This window comes from Convolutriloba macropyga, chromosome 6 (genome assembly GCF_964194025.1).
Source record: "Convolutriloba macropyga chromosome 6, txConMacr16.3, whole genome shotgun sequence".
Lineage (NCBI taxonomy): Eukaryota > Metazoa > Xenacoelomorpha > Acoela > Convolutidae > Convolutriloba > Convolutriloba macropyga.
The window spans coordinates 44,293,903-44,318,066 of record NC_134473.1 but is presented as its reverse complement, the minus strand read 5'-3'; the positions used below and the strand labels follow the sequence as shown (position 1 = coordinate 44,318,066).

The 24,164-nt window shown below is 37.2% G+C and overlaps 1 protein-coding gene across 1 annotated transcript; it reads right to left on the bottom strand.

The window, feature by feature from the left end:
- Positions 1 to 1,702: 1,702 nt before the first annotated feature.
- LOC142340999 (cyclin-D1-binding protein 1 homolog) lies at positions 1,703 to 22,410 on the bottom strand. The gene is made up of 4 exons (XM_075391808.1): positions 21,566 to 22,410; positions 9,990 to 10,404; positions 8,377 to 8,509; positions 1,703 to 2,013 (listed from the first exon to the last, which is right to left on the bottom strand). Exons 1-4 carry the CDS (start codon positions 22,123 to 22,125, stop codon positions 1,802 to 1,804), a joined length of 1,320 nt encoding a protein of 439 aa, XP_075247923.1. The 5' UTR covers positions 22,126 to 22,410; the 3' UTR covers positions 1,703 to 1,801.
- Between the last annotated feature and the right edge of the window lie 1,754 nt (positions 22,411 to 24,164).

The window sequence follows — 24,164 nt, the reverse complement described above, 5'->3', positions numbered from 1 at the left end:
GCAATTAGAATAAATCAATATGACAGGTCAAAGAAAGTTACATTTGATTAAGGAAGAACAATAAGTTTTCAGCTGATGCTTTTTGTTGCACAAGCCATTCCATTCATAATACTTTGCCTTCTAATGACAGACTTAAAATCGAGATCTCCGCTGAAAAAAGAGTTGAAAGAACATTTTTTAGACAGAATTTTTGGAAAAAGTAATGGATGTCATTCAAAGATGCTTTACATAAAACATTCTGCTAGCCTTTCTAGCCTGCTTTTAATAAAGTAAGCTCTGGTTCTTCAACTAATTTGATGGTTTCTGAAATTTAAATAATGATATTTTCCTAACTGTAAATTGACCCTTTACCACTTGCGTTTTATTCTATGTATTTTAGGAAATTTTTTTTTATAAAATCTATAAAAAAAATTTGTTCGCATTAGTGACAATGATTTTCAGTACAGCACTTTTGAGTCTTTGGCAAATGAAAATTGGATTTATGCTCCCTAGTTATTTGTTCTCCCGCTGACTTTTTTTGTAACACAATTCTCCGCAGTGAAGGTAGGAGTAGAGTAAATAGCCCTAATAAACAAAAGAATTAAACATCTTTTATCAAGAATTAAACATAGAGTTAAGGTAAATTTCAGGCAACAATCCTAACATATAGGGTATAATTGACGAAAAATTTTCAATCCCCGCGCATGATCAAACATGTCTGGGCAGCCAAAAAGTGGGTTCAGGTTTGTTACTCCTAATGCTACAGGAATAACACTGGACTGCACACCGGCGTGATGCTGAGGTAGAAAGAAACTGTACATGTAGATGTTCGCACTGGCCAATGATGCATGGAACGGGAAAGCGCGGATCAAAAGCTACATTTCTAGCCGACATCGAGTGTGCAATATTTTTTATTGCCCGGCTATTTTGCAGTGCTCATCAGTTTTCCATAGAATAATCTAGACTAACTAAACCACTCTCCAAGCACGGGAAAGGTTGAAAACTCGATACCTTACAGTCAATTATTCAGTCTTTCAGCAATTTTCCGACATTATAGATATATCACGAAATGTTTTCTTTTGTAGAACTGTACATTGACTGTGCCATTTCCGCTTTTCTATAGTTTTCAACACCGTCCAGCAGTTTTTAACTCGGTTCAGCTACAATTTACTGGTTTGCACATTCTGAAGACAACCCTTTAGATATATTATGCAGCTTATTTTGTTTTGAATTGTTTTATTCCGCCTGTCTTGCTGTATGTTTTGGAGAACTGTACATGCACGCTTTTTCACTGCTCTAGCACGCTCAATTTTTCTATTCAACATTTAAGAATCTCCGCCACTACGAGTTCCAAAGCCCGGAAAAAGGCGGAAAATCACTAAAAATTAAACTGGAAAAATCTCAGAACATCAGGTTTTGAACTGGACTAGAAGTCTTCCGACAACTGTTCGGCTCTTTCCTAAGCACGGCACCTTATTAATCTTGCTGAGGCTTTAATACGGCACCCCTTTACCCTTAATGCAGCCTTCAAATTGTATACGACACCGTATTAATTTGACAAGACATTCGTAATGTTCTCTTCTTAAAACATTATACGGTACAGTAGTACGCCCTTACGAACTCTACTAAATTTTGTCAACCTGTGGCCGGTCAAAAAACCAAACTTGAAGAAATTGAAGCAATGCCTTTTTCTCGTCAATTTATTTCTTCACGGATTAAAATCTACGATAAAATCTGTAATTCGAATTGCTATTATTACTACAAATTTTGCAAGATCACCGCCACGGTACACTGTATAAATCTCAACAAAAGTAATAAATAATCAGTGAATGGTAGCTTTTAAGAAGTTTATGAGTTTGCTGGTGTTGTGTTCAACTGCTTTCTCCAGAATTTCTGTTTGTCTATCTCTCCTGTTGGAATTACTGCCACAACCACTTAAGTTCGCCGCATGTTCATGCTGCTGACGCTGACTCCCACATTCTAATGATTGCAGACACGTATGACCACCTTCCGTGATTACAGTATCCTGCTCATCTAAAGGAAAAAACCATTTCAATTTTCCTTCAGTCAACTCAAGGCCCTTGAACAACGCATGGCATCACTTAGACAATTCCTGTCATAAACATAGCTGTCAGATTGCCGGAAAATAGACGACTTTGACCCCCGCTGAACACCGTTTGGACGTTGAATCATAGGGAAACATCATTAGGGAAATTTAACCGACTAACGTCGGACGAATTGCTCTCAGCAACCGGAAAACGGCTGGCTTGTAGTAGCCAGCTGAGAGTAGCGTATAATGTGAGTAGTGTATAATATGTGCTATACAGCCACTTTGAAAAACTCATGTAATTTACATGGTTTTATATTTTAAAAATACAATGAAAAACCACCTAATCGCCGACTTTTTCATTTTAATTTTTTAAAAATTAAAATCATGTAAATTATGCGATTTTAACCAATTTTTTAAAAGTTCATGGATAGCACATATTATACACTACTTATGTCGACATAAACTACAACTTCATTTAAAACCAATCTAAAACTAAAAATATGTCGACCAAAAACTAAAACTTTTTGTCTCACTTAGTGTGGTGGTTAATTCATTGTTTCAAGTTAAGTTGCTTTGGCAAACGCAGTGTTTGGGGTTCATTCCTAACTAACATCCCCCGATTTGATTAAATACTATGAACCTAAGTGATTAAAAAAAACCAAAATCACAGTTCTTAAAAAGGATGATGTGATACTGCATATAGGACGCACTGTAATGGGTATACAGTACCAAAAAACCAGTCTGAGATCAGTGGAAACACTGTGATAAGTTTCATTATTATATTAAAGTTTTTATTATTCAATTAAAGAGTAATTTAAAAACATCAACATCAATATATCAAGCTATCAATATCAACCATCTTATACCATAACTACTAACACTAATAATCTTTTTAGTTAAAACTAATGCTAGAGATATAACATCAGCAAGAGCAGCAATAAATTTAAAAATCAGTTTTACTGTTGTGATTCTATATGATCACTGATATTTACTATCAGATACATACATTAAACAAGGAGGATCGTTGATGTGCGTTCGTACATGATGTTCCGACCCGAGCTCATCTACATTTTTGACTTAATTGTCAACCAAATGAAGAGATCAAAAATAGATACTTGTTTGAAAAACTCGTTACAAAACCTAACTACCAATTGAATTACATAATGCCATTCCTCATTACAACACTCATGAGATCTGCCATTAAAAAGACTACGAGAAAAAAAATAAACCAACAACAAAATAGGCAAAAAACCAAAAATTTCAAGGCAAAAACTCTATCTAAAACTTAAAAGCACCTAGTAACAATGTCAAAACGCAATCAGCTAAAACCTTAACTAAACAAACTTACTTTTGCTTCACTATACAGCAGATGGAAATTTTCCTTAATGAGACTAGGTACAAGTCGACAAAGAGAAGAAACAATGAGGCAAAATCCAAAAATCAATCAACATTTTTTAAACCAAATAATTTCAAAAGTCTTATAACATTAGCTTATAAAATATTTCCTGATAAATTCAGTAAAAAGTCATTATAAAACCAACGGGGCCTGTCTTTCGTTGACTAAGCCATATGAACGGACTAAAGTTACAGAAAAACTCAAAAAATTACAAACAAATTGCGAAAACACAATATATTGAAGCCATTAAAATCATTATCTATTATCTGAATAACATGTATTTTTATTTCAGTTTTTATACCAATTCAGCTAAAATTATACTTAAAAGATAAATAAGTCCATTTGGGCCACACTTGAAAATCATTAGGATCTGTTATTAACCGAATGTGCTAAAAGAAGAGAAAAAGAAACAAAGGTACCACCCACAAAACTTTTATGAAAACGCATTTTGTCCAACAAACAAAACATCAGTAATTACATAATATTAGTAGACATATTAATTTCTGAAATACAGGGAAATGGATAGGATCTCCCAATGATGAGAACAAGTTAGAAGTTGATGAAAAGAGCAACAAAAACTGAAAAGATTGAAAAAATGTATATCATAAACTTTATGACTATTCACCATAAACTGAGTGCTTCGAGTAACATCATTCATTCAATGCTTAATTATAAGCTCATGAGGCCGGTCGGAATATTACGGCTACAAAGAATAAAAAAACAGGCCAAAACAGCAAATATAAAAAAAAAATAATGTGCGAGAAAACTGTCCAGCGAAAAGCCATTGAGAAAAATTTCTTGTAAATTTTTCTGTTTTCAATTAAAGAAGCTTTAACACCAATTGGATTCTTCCTTTCGAACAATATGACTTCAAAAAATCATCAAATATGAACGAATAAATTAAAATCACAAAATTTTTTGTGAAAACCCGTAGTATCAACACCATTAAATTCAAGATTTCAACAAAAGCCAATAAACACGCTGAACTTGGCATCCAAGGGACGAAAATGATGTTTGTCATTCATAACTTAACCAAATGGAATTTCAACAGGTCACTGAGTATAAAAACAATAAATACAGGAAAAATCCAAAAATTTAGTAGAAAAGTGCGAGATGAAAAAGTCGCGACCATAAGCTAATCTCTGAAACAATACCTTTGATCCATTGAACGCCTTCTCTAAACCAATGGGAGCTATCAGTATTAAGATAATGTGATAAGACTTCAAAACGAACCATAATTACGAAGAAAAATATCCAAAAATTACAAATATGAAAACTCGTGCATGGAATTCATAAAACCAATAGTTAGAAGAAAAAACTGCTGACTAGACAAATTTTGGTTGAAGTAGAAAAGCAAATGGTTCTGATATCACTGAGACTAACTTTCAGTCACGAGCAAAAGTTTACGATTTGTTAATATTGAAAAAAATTCCGAAAAAAATATTTTTAAGTCTTGAGAGCCATTAAATTCAAAAGCTTTCAACAGATATCATTCAATACGCTCAGTAACGCCTCGATGGGAAGACGAGGATGTTTGTCACAAATAGCTAATCAATAAGACATCACAATAAGTCTGATGACTATGAAAACAACAGTAAATATATATATATATATATATATATATATATATATATATATATATATATATATATATATATATATATATATATATATATATAGGCACAAACCAAAACATACGTAGAAAAGTGCGAAATGAAAGTGTCGAAGCCATTGAAACCATACGTTTTTCTGAAAACGTTATCTATGATCCAATGAACGTCTTCTGTAAGCCAATGGGAGCTATCAATTTTTAGATACTGCGATCAGGTTTCAAAAGGAACCAATAATACAAAACCATCCAAAAATTGTGGTGAATTATTTTGAAATCTTGTGGCATTGAAGACAAATGACCGATAGTTAGAAGACAAATCTCCTAACCAGGTTAATTTTGGTTGCAGTAGGAAGGAAAGGGGTCCTGTAATTACTGAGACTGACTTACAATTCACGAAAATAAATTTACGGTTGGTTAACGTTGAAAAAAATTTCCGACAATTTATTTTTAATGTCTTAACAGCCATTAGCTGTCCATTTAAAGCACTAGATAGGTTCACTAATGCTCATTACAAAAGCTGCTGCATTTTTAGTCAACGATTCTACGCCATAGGACTCCAAAATTTTTGTAAAACCTAAAAAAGAAAATCAAAATCTCAATTAAAGGTACAAAAACTCAGAGTCGAAGCCAAAAAAACATGAGAATTGATCTTGAAAACGTTCATTGGGCCCTCGTTCATCTGGCTTCATTTGACTGTAAATGAGGCTTTTCATTAATGGAACCTCGATATGAAAAGTGAAAGGCTTCTAGGTGACTTATAAAAAATATGAAACGTTTTCTGAAAAGGAGCTCTCAATTAGAATTCGAATTTTTTTATAGTAAACTGCTCTATGAGACCAAAACTAGTCTTTTTATTGCCTTTTGTCTATTAGGAACACGAAACTGATTCATTTTGTGGCGCGAAATATAATTTTGAAATACTATTTTTATAGAAAAAATCAATTTGAACGAAAATTCCCCAAAAAGTGAGCAAAATCATGCCAAATATCACGTGTTCACGCAAAATCACGTGTTAACACAAAAAATATCACGTGTCCTCGAAATAAAAGAAATTCAAAAAAATCTTTTTAATTGGGAACTCTATGGTGGACGACCTTTTTAATGATACCACAAACATTTCTCTACGATGAATACATCGATCGGCTAAAATTGTCGCAACAAAAAACCCATTTGAGTATATAGTTCCTTCCCCCAAAAGTGGGGTCGGAACAAAAACAACTTTTAATTGTTCTATGATTTATATGGTTTAATATTATCAGCTAATCCATTATAATATTTATTGAAATTCACTATCTATCTCTTAACATCTCACTATAATTATTACTCCAATAATTCATCCTATCTTCAGGATAAAACTCACCACCAATCTTACAAACATAACCGACTAAACGTCGGAAGAATTGCTCTTGAACGACTAGTGGAAGCTCTGATCAATTGCAGCCTGTCTTCAGTCGGGGGGGAGCCTAAATGGGACTAAGAAGTTCTATAGTCGGCTTCAAATAACCACAGAGGTTAACATATACCACTATTAAGATTTAAAGTAAAAAATGACACCAGTTTCGGCGCACTTTTCATTTGACTTTTAGTATTTAATTGCCGCCAATTGAGTTCAGCTGCTTGAAATTGTGATTGAGAGAGAATTTTAGATCACGCGAAATGCAAAAAGTCAAGGGCGTAAAAGTCACTCGAAAAGTCAAAATTGTCAAGCAAAAATTTTCCATAAAAAAAGACACACACGTTTACAATAATTGCTATGAACTACGTTCAAGAGCAATTAATAACACTCAGTCGCAACAATTATATTGAAGGTACTTGCAACATTTACTTGTTCATTAACATTAATATTTTCGAAACCAACTGTTATATATTGTGGTATCTTCTCACCACTCTACAAACCAAGATCAAACAAGAAGTTAGTGTCATTAGGTACATGTCTTTCTTTCAGAACAATTGAAATCTATATTATTCTTTTATTTAATCCTTTCTGAGCAATTATGCCATTGTCATTACTATGGTCAATACTAGGTACATACCAAGACAAACATTCAATTTCTATTACAACATCATACGCTATTGCACCAGCGCCAGCATCAATACTATACAATGATCTATCATTATTATTGCAAAAAGTAGAATATTTTGCCACATTCTGAATAATCTTTTTTAATTCATCGCGCACTCTTTCGAAATTCATCGCGCACTCATTTTTACAAAAACCTTTTTATCCCAATGTGATTCTACTACAGTCAGTAGAGAAAACAGACATGGAACAATTTTAACACGTAGTGCAAAATTCGTTTAGGTGTTTTGAAAGCGAGAGTCAAAGAGTTAATGGCGGCCGGGTAGAACGATTCAAAGTCCAGCCAATCCTATTCCCACTTAACCACCAGATAATATTCCATGCTTAAGTATCGAAGGATAACCACCTGTCCTTACGAGTAGCTGTTATATACTACTGTGTAAAGTAATAGATTACAATTTAGTAAATTTTATTACTTTCCACGTTATCTAATTACACTATATGATTCTGTACTACATCTGGACCTGCCATCTACGCGTTTTCTATTTTCAATATAATTTAGTTCATTTTATTACTTCGCACATTATCTGTGGTAGACGGCACATCCAGGTGTAGTACAGAATCAGATAATGTGTCAAGTAAAGAAATTTACTAAGTTGTATTTTTATTACCTTACACATCTGATTCTGTACGACACCTGGAAGTGCCATCTACCCATTAGTGTGGAGGTAAGGGGTTGGGGAGTAATGGGGGCAGTTTGGTGGGGTGGGGGGGGCAGGTATGTGAAAGGGTGTCTGTTTTTTTTAATAAGGTAGAGGAATTGTGGAAACAAAATATCTCAAAATAGCCTTTCGACCTTGAACATTACCATCAGCAGTTCCTAATTACATATTAGAAATTAAGCTAATGTTAAAGTCCAAACAAGCTTTCTTTAGGTGGCAAAAAACCTGTAGTATACCAACACTCATCTTCGAAACAAAAAACCTGTAGAAACCAATACTGCTCTTCGAGTCATAAAACAGAGCACCAATACAATCCAATTCATGGATTGTTCAAAAAAGAGAGCGGCTAAATGATAGCCTGTGAGTAAAATATGAGATGAGTATTTAAGTTATCTAAAGAATCTTTTAGATTTAAGTATATCAAAATAAAAAGTTCAACTCTTCCATCTTACAATGTTATAAGGAGGAGCGAGCATAGAGAGCTGAGAAAGAGAACAGCAATGAACTTCGGGAGGGAAGGAGAGGTTAGAGAAGGGAAGTAGGAAGAGGAGGCGGTATCTTATAGTCATTCACTTGGTTCAGCCGTGAAAGTCTTACCGTTTTCTACACCACAAATGGCAGATATCAAGTTGCGCATGGCAACTGCGAGACATTTTGCTTCGGACTCCAACAATGTCGCTCTCCTCGGAGGATACAGAGCCAACACAAACTCATCACAAGTTGGTGACATCTGAAGCAGGCAGGTACCACGTAGGAAAAATTCTGCGCAGCGTGTTAGAAAATTACTGAACATAGTTGGCAGATTGCCAGAAAATAGCCGCAATACCTTCGTAGATCTGCAGTCTAAAAAAAACAGTAAAAAAAGACAGCCCAAAAAAATTAGTTTTTTCATTGAAGGCTGAGATGTTTTATTTTGGTTAAGAGTCTGTATTAGTTTTGCTGCTTCTATTGGCTGCTCTCAAATAACCTTCATTTCGAGTGACACATGTTCACTTGACCTTATCTCTTTGAATTAAAGTAAATAAATTCAATTTCAACGTGAGAAAGTCATTTTTGAGAGTGAGGTAAGTCACGTGGGACCAAAAATTTAATCACGCGAATGAACAAAAAAACTCGCTCCACTAACAGCAAAAAATGACGTCACGCACGCACTTCAATTGAAATTGCGTGAACGAATGAACAAAAAGTGGTTGACGTCATATGGTCGCAACAAAAATCTTGACGACGAAATAAAAAAACATAGCAGGACAAGTCCTGACGTACAATTAAAAGAATTTTCATTGACTAAACAAAAAACTAGACCTAGAACGGACTATGAGTGAATTGGGAAAACCATTTCTAAAAAATCAGATCACAAAAACAAACAAAAAACAGCAAATCAAAGTTAAACTGCAGCATGTGAACCAAAAATCACTAGCGAGAAAGCGCATTTTTGTTCAAACACCGTTTTCTCACTCTACTTCAAAATTAGAGTGAAAAAGTTTCACGCCGCAAAACCACTCGCTCCAACTTTTTCGCTCCACTTACTCGCCGCGAAACTTTTTTGCTCCACTTCCTGTTTCGGCGTGACCAAAATCACTACTCCAATTTGACTTCAAAAATGTGTGGACAGATCTGAAAAAAAAAGACAGCGCCCCAATACAATTCAATTCTTGAGAAGAACAATAATAGCCCCAGCTATCGCTGTGCCGCTATTAAAAAGACCCGCAAGCGCGTAGACCGATGTCAAAAAACCGACTGTGGCAACCTACGCAGCAAAGCTAAAAAAGCAAGTCTCAGCAATGTCAAAACGCTGCCTGACAAACTGTTGACCAAAGTCAAAACCCTATGAGTCTGCCTGTGTGCGTACACGCGTCTTTTCGCCTGTATCTGTACGCGCGTGCGTGCGCGTGTATGTGTGCCCTTGCGTGAGTGTGCGTTTTCGTGTCTGCATTTTTGTACTGTTTGCGGGTATATGTGTGTGTTTGTTGTGTGTGCGCGTGTGTAGGTGCGCGTGTGTTTTTCTACGTCTGCGTGCGCGCATGTGTGTGCGTTTTTGTGCGTCTGTGTGCGCGAGTGTGTTTGTGTGTACCTGTGCGTGCGTGTGTCCGCGCACGTGTGTGTGTGTGTGTGTGTGTGTGTGTGTGGGTGTTCGTGTGTGCGTGTCTGCGCGTAAGTGTTTGTGTGTGGGTGTGTCTTATATAATGGAAAAGGAACATTACTAGCAATACCTTGTTGCAGCAGTCCACTATTTGGTCGACTCGTTCTTTTGTCATCTCAGCAGCTGTTGCTGCTTGTTGTAGTTCACTGCATGCCTTCTTAAGACACGCTCTCACTGTCTTGACCATTCCAACTGCAATTTGCATCAGCTGTCTGAGTTCCTCGTCTGATAAAATAGACTCCAGATCGACAAACTCGTCAGCAAGACCACTAATTCCTCCACCTCCTGCTGTCCCTTCGTTATCTGCAGCCGTTGTATCTTGCGACGTCATCATTGGCATAGACAACGCGGCAACACTATTCCCACAACCCAATCTCTCCAATAGATCAGTCATGTTGCACATATCTCCACTTGCAGTCGAGGCGGACCGCACAGGAAAATCGGCAGCAACTAACTCCTCCAACGCGTCCTCTACCAACGCCAAACTAAATCCAAAACTAACAACTAACAGATTTGGTATTCACAAAAATTCGCCGCACAATCTTTATTATCACACCGTTTTGTCGCCACATTTTGGCCTTTCAAAGACTTTTCTTCACCCTAAACGAGAACGTGCATATGACACCAAAATATATATTATATATTGTTCCCAGCGCTTTCAGAACTTTGACTTGAAAAATGTCCCAATTTTCAGATGTATGAAGATTGTAGTAATATTTCTTGATGCGAGTAGACTATATATTAAACTTGGTACTTTTCCGGACGCTCCATTTCCAATGCCATATACATTACCAAAATTTTCAAAGTGATAGGATATGCAGGAGGCAGAACGCTTGGTTCACATGACTTGCTAACGTCTAATACTGATGGTATTTTGCGTAAAAACTCCTTCGAGACACTGCAATTTGGAAATGTCGGATTGACAATGATCTCTTCGATACTTCAACATTTCAAACTGAGAACTGATTCATTTAGCTTAGTCACTTGTTCTGGCGGCTTAGAAATAACTTTCTGTTTGTTCCTGAGCTTTTGATTATGTGCGCTAGGCTTTGAGATGTATATGAATCAAAATCAGATGTATATGAAAATTGCAGAAACATTTCTTGATGCTAGTAGAAACTCTAGATAGTAAATGTGGTACATTTCCGAAGGCTCCATAACAAAAATCAGACAATACCAATTTCTTAGTGCATTAGGACAGAATGCACGAGGTACACCGTCTGTTCGACCAGAAACGTTACAGTAAAGTTGATAGGATTTCGTGCAAAAAATTCGTTGAAATTTGTGAAAGTCGGATTGACAATATTGATGACTTCAATACTATAATCTTCTTTCAAACTGAATTCAAGACTTCATATAGCGTAGTTAATTGTTCTCGCGGCTCTGAATTAATTTTCTGTTTGCATCTGCACTTTTGAGTATGTGGGGTAGGCTTTGAAATTTCTTCAAATGTTCAGATGTATGAAGATTGCAGCAACATTTCTTCAGGCAAGTAAAGACTCTAGATATTAAAGTTCGTATTTTTCTGAAGGCTCCCTTACCAATGTCACAGACATCACCGATACTTTTAAGTTATTACGACAGAATGCATGAGGTACACCACATCTTCCACCTGACTTTATAATGTCTACTGTTGAGATTCCATTACCAATGTCATAGACATTACCAAAGATTTTAAGATGATAGGATATGCAGGAGGCAGAACGCTTGGTTCACGTGACTTGCTAATTTCTAATGTTGACGGTATTTTATCTAAAAATTCGTGGAAGTCGGATTGACATTGATGTCTTCAACGCTAAAACCTTTCAAACCGAAAACTGAAGGGAAGATTTCATTTAGCTAAGTCACTGGTTCTGGCAGCTTAGAACTAGTTTTCTGTTTGCCTCTTACCTTCTGGTTATGTGTGTTAGGCTTTGAACTTTCTTCAAATTCAGATCTATATCAAAACTGCAGAAACTTTTCTTGATGCGAGTAGAGATTCTAGCTATTAAATCTGGTATGTTTCCGAAGTTTCCATTACTAATGCCATAGACATTACCAAATTTCTTAAGATGATCGCATATGCAGGAGGCAGAAAGCTTGATTCACATGACTTGCTAATGTCTCATTATGACGGTATTTCATGTAAAAATTCCTGCCAGAAACTGAAATTTGGGGATGTCAGATTGACATTCATGTCTTCAACATTAAAACCTTTCAAACTGAAAACTGAAGGCAAGATTTCATTTAGCTAAGTCACTTGTTGTGGCAGCTTTGAACTAATTTTCTGTTTGCCTCTCAGCTTCTGGTTATGTGGGGTAGGCTTTGAACTTTCTTCAAATTCAGATGTATGAAAACTGCAAACATTTCTTGATGCGAGTAGAGATTCTAGCTATTAAATCTGGTATGTTTCCGAAGACTCCATCACAAAAATCGGACACTACTAATTTTCCAGTGTATAACGATAGAATGCATGAGATACACCTGTTCAGCAAGAATTAGTACTGTCTAATGTTGATAGGATTTCGCGTAAAAATTTCTTCGATATAATTTGTGCTTTGAAATAATTTTCTGTTTGCTTCTCAGATATTTGAGCGAGTGGGGTAGGCTTTGAACTTTCGCGTCAAATTCAGGTGTATATGAAAATTGCAGAAACATTTCTTGATGCGAGTGGCGATTCTAGCTATTAAATCTGGTATGTTTCCGAAGACTCCATTACCAATGTCATAGACATTACCAAAATTTTAAAGATGATAGGATATTCAGGAGCCAGAACGCTTGATTCACGTGACTTGCTAATGTCTAATATTGATGGTATTTTGCGTAAAAACTCCTTCGAGACACTGCAATTTGGAAAAGTCGGATTGACAATGATCTCTTCGATACTTCAACATTTCAAACTGAGAACTGATTCATTTAGCTTAGTCACTTGTTCTGGCGGCTTAGAAATAACTTTCTGTTTGTTCCTGAGCTTTTGATTATGTGCGCTAGGCTTTGAGATGTATATGAATCAAAATCAGATGTATATGAAAATTGCAGAAACATTTCTTGATGCTAGTAGAAACTCTAGATAGTAAATGTGGTACATTTCCGAAGGCTCCATAACAAAAATCAGACAATACCAATTTATTAGTGCATTACGACAGAATGCACGAGGTACACCGTCTGTTCCACCAGAAATGTTAAAGTAAGGTTGATAGGATTTCGTGCAAAAAATTCGTTGAAATTTGTGAAAGTCGGATTGACAATATTGATGACTTCAATACTATAATCTTCTTTCAAACTGAATTCAAGACTTCATATAGCGTAGTTAATTGTTCTCGCGGCTTTGAATTAATTTTCTGTTTGCATCTGCACTTTTGAGTATGTGGGGTAGGCTTTGAAATTTCTTCAAATGTTCAGATGTATGAAGATTGCAGCAACATTTCTTCAGGCAAGTAAAGACTCTAGATATTAAGTTCGTATTTTTCTGGAGGCTCCCTTACCAATGTCACAGACATCACCGATATTTTTAAGCTATTACGACAGAATGCATGAGGTACACCACATCTTCCACCTGACTTTATAATGTCTACTGTTGAGATTCCATTACCAATGTCATAGACATTACCAAATTTTAAGATGATAGGATATGCAGGAGGCAGAACGCTTGGTTCACGTGACTTGCTAATTTCTAATGTTGACGGTATTTTATCTAAAAATTCGTGGAAGTCGGATTGACATTGATGTCTTCAACGCTAAAACCTTTCAAACTGAAAACTGACGGGCAGATTCCAATTATCTAAGTCACTTGTTCTGACAGCTTTGGACTAATTTTCTCTTTGCCTCTCACCTTCTGGTTATGTGGGGTAGGCTTTGAACTTTCTTCAAATTCAGATCTATATGAAAACTAACATTTCTTGATGCGAGTAGAGATTCTAGCTATTAAATCTGGTATGTTTCCGAAGTTTCCATTACTAATGGCTTAGACATTACCAAAATTTTTAAGATGATAGGATATGCAGGGCACAGAACGCTTGGTTCACAAGACTTGCTAATGTCAAATGTTGACGGTATTTTATTTAAAAATTTCTGCGAGAAACTGAAATTTGGGGAAGTCGGATTGACATTGATGTCTTCAACACTAAAACCTTTCAAACTGAAAACTGACGGGCAGATTCCAATTAGCTAAGTCACTTGTTCTGGCAGCTTTGAACTAATTTTCTCTTTGCCTCTCACCTTCTGGTTATGTGGGGTAGGCTTTGAACTTTCTTCAAATTCAGAAGTATATGAAAACTGCAGAAACATTTCTTGATGCGAGTGGAGATTCTAGCTATTAAATCCGGTATGTTTCCGAAGACTCCATTACCAATGTCATAAACATTACCAAAATTTTAAAGATGATAGGATATTCAGGAGGCAGAACGCTTGGTTCACGTGACTTGCTAATGTCTAATGTTGACGGTATTTCATGTAAAAATTCCTGTCAGAAACTGAAATTAGGGGAAGTCGGACTGACATTGAGATGTCTTCAACATTAAAATCTTTCAAACTGAAAACTGAAGGGAAAATTTCATTTAGCTAAGTCACTTGTTCGGGCAGCTTTAACTAATTTTTTGTTTGCCTCTCACCTTCTGGATATGTGGGGTAGGCTCTGAACTTTCTTCAAATTCAGATCTATATGAAAACTGCAGAAACATTCCTTGATGCGAGTAGAGGTTCTAGCTACTACATCTGGTGTTTCCGAAGACTCCATTACTAATGCCATAGACATTACCAAAATTTTTCAGATGATCGGATATGCAGGAGGCAGAACGCTTGATTCGCATGACTTGCAAATGTCTAATAATGACGGTATTTCATGTAAAAATTCCTGCCAGAACCTGAAATTTGGGGATGTCAGATTGACGTTGATGTCTTCAACATTAAAACCTTTTAAACTGAAAACCGAAGGCAAGATTTCATTTAGCGAAGTCACTTGTTGTGGCAGCTTTGAATAAATTTTCTGTTTGCTTCTCAGCTTCTGGTTATGTGGTGTAGGCTATGAACTTTCTTCAAATTCAGATGTATGAAAACTGCAAACATTTCTTGATGCGAGTGGAGATTCTAGCTATTAAATCTGGTATGTTTCCGAAGACTCCATTACCAATGTCATAGACATTACCAGAATTTTAAAGATGATAGGATATTCAGGAGGCAGAACGCTTGGTTCACGTGACTTGCTAATGTCTAATGTTGACGGTATTTTATGTAAAAATTCCTGTCAGAAACTGAAATTAGGGGAAGTCGGACTGATATTGAGATGTCTTCAACACTAAAATCTTTCAAACTAAAACTGACGGAAAGATTTCATTTAGCTAAGTCACTTGTTCTGGCAGCTTTGAACTAATTTTCTGTTTGCCTCTCAACTTCTGGTTATGTGGGGTAGGCTTTGAACTTTCTTCAAATTAAGAAGTATATGAAAACTGCAGAAACATTTCATGATGCGAGTGGAGATTCTAGCTATCAAATCTGGTATGTTTCCGAAGTTTCCATTACTAATGGCTTAGACATTACCAAAATTTTTAAGATGATAGGATATGCAGGAGGCAGAACGCTTGGTTCACGTGACTTGCTAATGTCTAATGTTGACGGTATTTCATGTAGAAATTCCTGTCAGAAACTGAAATTAGGGGAAGTCGGACTGACATTGAGATGTCTTCAACATTAAAAGCTTTCAAACTGAAAACTGAAGGGAAAATTTCATTTAGCTAAGTCACTTGTTCGGGCAGCTTTAACTAATTTTTTGTTTGCCTCTCACCTTCTGGATATGTGGGGTAGGCTCTGAACTTTCTTCAAATTCAGATCTATATGAAAACTGCAGAAACATTCCTTGATGCGAGTAGAGGTTCTAGCTACTACATCTGGTGTTTCCGAAGACTCCATTACTAATGCCATAGACATTACCAAATTTTTTAAGATGATCGAATATGCAGGAGGCAGAAAGCTTGATTCACATGACTTGCTAATGTCTAATTATGACGGTATTTCATGTAAAAATTCCTGCCAGAAACTGAAATTTGGGGATGTCAGATTGACATTCATGTCTTCAACATTAAAACCTTTCAAACTGAAAACTGAAGGCAAGATTTCATTTAGCTAAGTCACTTGTTGTGACAGCTTTGAACTAATTTTCTGTTTGCATCTCAGCTTATGGTTATGTGGGGTAGGCTTTGAACTTTCTTCAAATTCAGATGTATGAAAACTGCAAACATTTGATGCGAGTGGAGATTCTAGCTATTAAATCTGGTATGTTTCCGAAGACTCCATCACAAAAATCGGACACTACTAATTTTCCAGTGTATAACGATAGAATGCATGAGATACACCTGTACAGCAAGAATTAGTACTGTCTAATGTTGATAGGATTTCGCGTAAAAATTTCTCCGATATAATTTGTGCTTTGAAATGATTTTCTGTTTGCTTCTCAGATTTTTGGGCGAGTGGGGTAGGCTTTGAACTTTCGTCAAATTCAGGTGTATATGAAAATTGCAGAAACAATTCTTGATGCGAGTGGAGATTCTAGCTATTAAATCTGGTATTTTTCCGAAGAGTCCATTACCAATGTCATCGACATTACCATTATTTTAAAGATGACAGGATATTCAGGAGGCAGAACGCTTGGTTCACGTGACTTGCTAATGTCTAATGTTGACGGTATTTTATGTAAAAATTCCTGTCAGAAACTGAAATTAGGGGAAGTCGGACTGACATTGAGATGTCTTCAACACTAAAATCTTTCAAACTGAAAACTGAAGGGAAAATTTTATTTAGCTAAGTCACTTGTTCGGGCAGCTTTAATTAATCTCAACTCGAGATGATCCACTATTTTTTTCTAATTGATTTTTTGGCCTAAAGTCAAAGTCTTTGGCCCCTCCATTTTTTTTTCAAAACACCTCCTCATCCACGGGATAGTTAACAATTCTGCCTGTGAATGGCTTGGAGAAGATTGGTATCACAATATAATAAAAATTAAGTGTTTTAGAGTTGCAAAATCCGGAGCTTTTAAAATTTTTTTTGCGGATTTCAATTTTCTCTAAGTACATCGCCGGTTAAGGGGCTAATTACCGGAAACAAACATTGGCTTATATTCACGGACATAAAATAGGATTTCTAGGGGTCAAAAAAATAGGGGATTACCCCGAGTTGAAGGCCAGAGCCCTCAACTCGATATGATCCCCTACTTTTTTCTCAATTTGATTTTTTCGCTTAAAGTCAAAGTCTTTGGCCACGCAATTTTTTTCAAAACACCTCCTCATCCAGAGGATAGTTAACAATTCTGACTGTGAAGGGCTTGGAGAAGATTGGTATCACAATATAATAAAAATTAAGTGTTTTAGAGTTGCGAAATCCGGAGCTTTTCAAAAAAATTTTTGCGGATTTCAATTTTCTCTAAGTACATCGCCTGTTTAGGGATTAAGTACCGGAAACAAACACGGGCTTATATTAACGGACATAAAATGGGATTTCTAGGGGGTCAAAAAAATAGGGGATTACCCCGAGTTGAAGGCCAGAGCCCTCAACTCGATATGATCCCCTATTATTTTTTTTTCAATTTGATTTTCTTGATTAAAGTCAAAGTCTTTGGCCGCTCCATTTTTTCAAAACACCTCCTCATCCACAGGATAGTTAACAATTCTGCCTGTGAACGGCTTGGAGAAGATTGGTATCACAATAAAATAAAAATTAAGTGTTTTAGAGTTGCAAAATCCGGAGCTTTTAAATTTTTTTTGCGGATTTCAAATTTCTCTAAGTCCATCGCCTGTTTAGGGGTTAATTACCGGAAACAAACATGGGCCTAATATATCGAAAAAAAATGGGATTTTTAGGGGGGTCAAAAAAGTAGGGGATCATCCCGAATTGAAGGCCCGAGCCCTCAACTCGAGATGATCCCCTATTTTTTTTCTAATTGATTTTTTGGCTTAAAGTCAAAGTCTTTGGCCCCTCCAATTTTTTCAAAACACCTCCTCATCCACGGGATAGCTAACAATTCTGCCTGTGAACGGCTTGGAGAAGATTGGTATCACAATATAATAAAAATTAAGTGTTTTAGAGTTGCGAAATCCGGAGCTTTTCAAGAAATTTTTTGCGGATTTCAATTTTCTTTAAGTACATCGCCTGTTTAGGGATTAATTACCGGAAACAAACACGGGCTTATATTAACGGACATAAAATGGGATTTCTAGGGGGTCAAAAAATAGGGGATTACCCCGAGTTGAAGGCCAGAGCCCTCAACTCGATATGATACCCTATTATTTTTTTTCAATTTGATTTTCTTGATTAAAGTCAAAGTCTTTGGCCGCTCCATTTTTTCAAAACACCTCCTCATCCACAGGATAGTTAACAATTCTGCCTGTGAACGGCTTGGAGAAGATTGGTATCACAATATAATAAAAATTAAGTGTTTTAGAGTTGCGAAATCCGTAGCTTTTAAATTTTTTTTGCGGATTTCAATTTTCTCTAAGTCCATCGCCTGTTTAGGGGTTAATTACCGGAAACAAACATGGGCTTAATATAACGAAAAAAATGGGATTTCTAGGGGGGTCAAAAAAATAATGGATCACACCGAGTTGAAGGCCACAGCCCTCAACTCGAGATGATCCCCTATTTTTTTTCAAATTGATTTTTTTTGCTTAAAGTCAAAGTCTTTGGCCCCTCCAATTTTTTCAAAACACCTCCTCAAATGCAGCATAATTAACAATTGTGCCTGTGAACGGCTTGGAGAAGATTGGTATCACAATATAAAAAAAATGAAGTGTTTTAGAGTTGCGATTTCCGGAGCTTTTAAAATTTTTTTTGCGTATTTCAATTTTCTTTAAGTCCATCGCCTGTTTAGGGGTTAATTACAGGAAACAAACATGGGCCTAAAATAACGGCCATAAAATGGGATTTCTAGGGGGGTCAAACAACATAGGGGATTACCCCGAGTTGAAGGCCAGAGCCCTCAACTCGAAATGATCCCCTAATTTTTTTCAAGTTGATTTTTTTTGCTTAAAGACAAAGTCTTTGGCCGCTCCATTTTTTCAAAACACCTCCTTATCCACAGGATAGTTAACAATTCTGCCTGTGAACGGCTTGGAGAAAATTGGTATCACAATATAATAAAAATTAAGTGTTTTCGAGTTGCGAAATCCTTTGATTTGTTTAAAACTTGGAGGATTTTATTTGTTTTCTGGAGTTGATTTATGCCGTTCAGTTGCAAATGAAGTGTTTTAAGTTCGAACAATCAATTGGCCGCGACACAAAACCAATTATAACCTATTTTTATTCTAGTCATACTAGTCATATGACTAGATATGAAAATGGGCATCGGGCCAAACTCAAATTTGGTCTCATTTTGGGAACTGGAATTTGGGCATCACAAAACTGGAATTGAAAATGGGCACTTGAATTTGGGTAATGCTTTTCTGTAGCCAAACTTGAAAATGGGACAAAAATGGACCATTTTCAAGTTAGGCTACAGCTACTACTACCACTACTACTACTATGGTTAAGGATCGAATGATAACCCCCTTTCTTTACGTAGGTATTATATGCTACTAATGCTTAAGATCAAGCACAACAATGCTTTGATAGAAACCATAGGATATGAGCAGTAGATTTGCCTGGTTCGTACACGGGGGGGGGCAATTGTTCCCCTCCCGTTACAAAGCAGGCATGGGCTTTTTTAGGTGCCCATTTCGAAAACTTGTAAAATTTGTATTTCGTGGTTGGCAAAGACTTGTAATAGAAATTTATAATTTAAATTCCAGCCACGCAAGCTTTAAAAAGGGCCGTGTACACCATCCGGCATCGATGGATGTAGGTCGAAAAATAGGGCATGATGAGTAGCACTTAGTAGCCGGATGCTGCACTCCAAGCTGTTCCCCTCCAGACAGTGTAAAGACGGCCCAGTCACAAAAATAAATAAGTGGAGAGGAAAGCACCTATATATATATATATATATATATATATATATAGCACACATAGGGAACTAGAATGAAAGGATTAAAATAAAAATGAATAAGCAAATGAATAAAGATAAGCAGCCAAACACTCAGTGCAGCCTTCCCTCCTCCACGACGGCGCTAATCGAAGTCTCACTGAGAACACGAGGCTTGAGGGCACGACATCCCCTCAAGCAGAGAACACAGCTCCTCAGAAGTGCGAAGCTGATTTTCGTTCGGATGTAGCTTATAGTGTCGGCGTACGGCTCTCCGCGTTTTTCGCTGATCTTGGTTGCGAGTTGTTTCATAACGCGCGATGCTGATGGACCTGCACCACCCGAACAAGCAAAAACCAGTGCATTGAAGCTGCTGTGTTCGGTTTCGCGGATTCGCTCTTCGTACTTATTTCGCTTGATGCTCTCGTGATATTTGTATGCATCTTTTATGGTCTTAGGGCAGCTCTTCGCATGAGGGTTGAAAATCTTCACATCGAAGAAAGTGCGATTAAAGCGGGAGCCCCACAGACCGTTTGCCTTGATGTCCAGTCGAGCGTCATCGTCAGTCGTGGTGGAATTACTCGAGAAAATTTCTCCATCGAGCGACTGAAGTTTTGGCTCTATCTGTACATCGTGGCAAACGTCATCCATCAGGTTTGCAAACACATCTCTAATTTCGTTGTGTCGTAGGTGCGTATAACCGCCTTTGGCGCAATGGAGGGCATGGGTGAGGCTGAATTCTTTCCCGCATGGGCATATGGCTGGCGTGTTCTTCGCTTCCCAGGTGTAGGGAAGTGCTATTCCATCACGGAACTCAGTCTTCGTGAGGTCAAAACCATGTTTGGACAACGGAAGCGCGTTAAGCCAACCTGATGCTCCTTTCTCCGAGGCCAGCTGGATGGTATACTTCATTTCTGGTAGATTGTTTTCTATTCTGGATTTTTCGAGATGAGTTCACGTTGATTGTCTGCTTTCTGTCTGAGACTGATCTTGGTTTGCTCTACTTCACATTGTTGAATATTATTGAATGACGCCAATGGTCTTGAGAGTTCAACTGATTGCTCAAGATTTTTGTGAAGATCTTGTGGGAGAGCGATGTTAAGCCCACCCATTCTGAGAGGGAGAGAAAAAAGTTCTCTTTCCTCTTGGATTACTTCTTTGCCGACGATGTTCGGTATGACTCGGCCAAGCCGCTCCTCCACCTTGTCCAGAACCCCGTCCATGGAAGGTGTAGTACGCGAGAGGAAGCTCAACTTCTGTTGAACCCCCTTCGTCAAACATGCATAGGCATTCTGGGGAGAGGTGAGAGCAAATTGACCAAGTCTGTCTAAACTTTTTGTGTATTTAGTTTCTGCATCTTTCAGGAAATTTTTACTGGCCTCAGAGCTTCCGATAACTGATCCCAGGACTCGAGCGCCCTGCGTGATTTCCACATTTGTGCCTGCAAACACAGTTGACGCTTGGCGCTCGCCTCCTGGATTAATTATCAACTGCCACTTCGGAGGATTGACAAGATATCCATACTTGGGACCGAGCTCAGTGAGCTTGTCGAAGAGTGCCCTGATATCTTTTAACTTACCGACGACGCTACCATCATCAGCATACCATTTTTGTGTCAAAGAGTCATTATGAAGTCTTGTTATTCTGCCCTATGACACAAGAAACTAAAAAATGCTGGGAAGACAGCGCACGGGATAATACTTTTATGTTGTTTACAATGAGGCTACCTGGATTGCACTGAGATGCGTGCTGCCTGCATGTTGGTTTTGGAGATTTTTGATATCCCCCCGACATCGTGACATAATTTCCCAATGCTAGCTTTCACTTGACTGCTGTCGCTTGCTGCCACAGATTTTGATAATGAATTTACAAATTCCACTAAACTTTGACACACATTGCGCAGGAATAGATTCCAGTTGTTTAGCAAAGTGCGTCCGATTGACATAGGGCAATTTGAAACCACAGAGTACAGAACACGGACAGAATCTTTCAAGTTTTCACAAGATAAATTAATATCATTGACAGAGGGGTTCAGGTTGTCTAAAAACACTAAAGACAAAAATATGCATTTCTTCTGTAGATCCATTAAGCTTGACTCTAACTCGGTCAAAAAGCTTTCGCAGCTGTTCTTAATCGCCTTGCACTCCTTGGATTGCTTCACAATGTCCAATTCGCGGGTCAGAAGTTTCTCGGTTAGACCACTAACTTGGGCTCCGAAATCAGCGAGAAAGACGGGCAGATCATTATTATCGACCATTTCCATCAAATCTGACAGAAAGTGAAACATATTACATTGATGAAAATGGATGCAACTAGTGGGTGAGAGAAACACTTGGAATAAAATTGAAGTTATTCGAATTGACAGAGAGAGAGTTTAGGCTTCTGTGTAGTGTGCACAAGGGTTTGCACCCATCATTGAGGGGTAGAGTTGACCACTTTCTGAATTGCGTTACAGCTGCCACAATTGCAGAGCAAGGTCCAAGAACAGGAGTTGACTTCAGAGTAACAATTTTCGAAGTAATTCCAGCAAACATTTGTTAGATATTGTTTGTCAATCTGCTTTATTTAAATGTTAGCCAGAGGAATGGTCTTCAAAAATTGTGAATCAGACTCTAGAAAAAATAATAAGTGGCGGTAAAGACCAATTAAGAACAACACCAAAAGAGCATCAAAAAAGCAAGACTAAATCTAATGATAAGCCAACTATTTTTCTACAATACAGAGGCAACCTCACTCAAAACTTCGCAAGCAAATTGAAGAAACTATGCGAATTGCAAGTAGTTTTTACAACGCGAAAATTAAGATCGTGCCTCCCCACCTTGAAATCATCCTTTGATAGAGATCTGAAATCCCACGTGGTATATGAAATTAAATGTAATGGATGCGGATCCATCTATGTTGGGCAAACAAGCCGGCATGTTACCACAAGGATAACAGAACATCAAAAGAAGGATTCACAGGTGGGTCAACATCTAGTTGAATGTCGTGGCGCCACGAATGACATTGAATGGAGAATTCTGGACGCCTGTCGGTCAGTAGAAAAACTAATGATCATCGAAGCTATATATATCAGCAAGCTGAAGCCGGCACTAAACACACGCGACGAATATAGGGGGAGGGAACTCACGCTAAAATATTAGTTCAAATCATATTTTTGACTAAATGAGAATGCATAGGGCAAAAAACATTTTGTGCATGACAAAACGAAATTTGCAAAACCTCCACAAGAGGGATACTTATGGTTAGGGCGAATTCGGAATAACCCTAAAAATACAAGAACATGGACAAAATCGAAAAATCCGGAATAGGAATGTTTTTAAGTAAATTGATAACAGATGTAAATATGTGTTGTAAATAGGCTAAATGTTGTATATAAGGAAAAATTTTCGATTGAATTTTTTAGAATGTTTCCTAGAATTGTTTTAATTGTCATCTCAGACAAATGTAAATACATATTCATTTTATCTTTTAACAATTTGTAAAACAGTTTTAACCTGACGATGAACGTAAAGTTCGAAAACGTTTGTTTTAAGTATTGGAAGTAATTTTAATTTGACAAATTGGTTTCTTTTACATTAAATGTTAGCGATTTTAATAATGATATTCACTAGCTTGCTGGTAAGACGTGTGCTGAGGTAGGGTTACCTTGAGAGGTTACTCTACTTCTGTCTTATGGTGTCTCAAGAATATAGTCAAATCTTAAGGCTTACCTGACTAACTAAAGTTCTAGATCTCTAGTCTGTTACTCTTCTATCTGAGCTTCAGTAGACAGTGCACCGGCCGAAATGCTAAAGTCTAACGTATATCTCAATACTAGAACAAGAGCGGAGTAGAGAGAGAGAAATATACTTTATTATTATATCAGGTATGACTGGTACCGACTAAAGGGGTAGCGTGTTGTGTTACCAACGGGTAAACAGTTAAACATTAAAAGGAAAGGTATTTCAATAATTTTAACCAATCAGGGTTGAGTGTTTTAGTTTATATTTATTAACATAAGTAAAGTCTTTAAATCCTTTTGTTGGAAGTCAACACTGACTCCATCTTTCCGGGTTTTAGAGTTTTTTTGAAAGTCTTCTGTACTATGAGTCAATTTCTCTTTATATCTCTCTGAAGGTTTTTTCTTTCTATTCTGAATGTGTTGCTTGGTGATCGGTTTCGTCAAAGAGTAAGGTCCCAGACATAGGTTGTCCACAAAGCGAGGAACGAACATCAACAACCACAAAAGTATCTATTCCAGTACCCCGTCCAGTGAATGAAGATCCTTTTGAGCAGCTCCAGTGTCGATGTGTTGTGGCGCTCTTGATGTCCGGTGACTTACCTGAC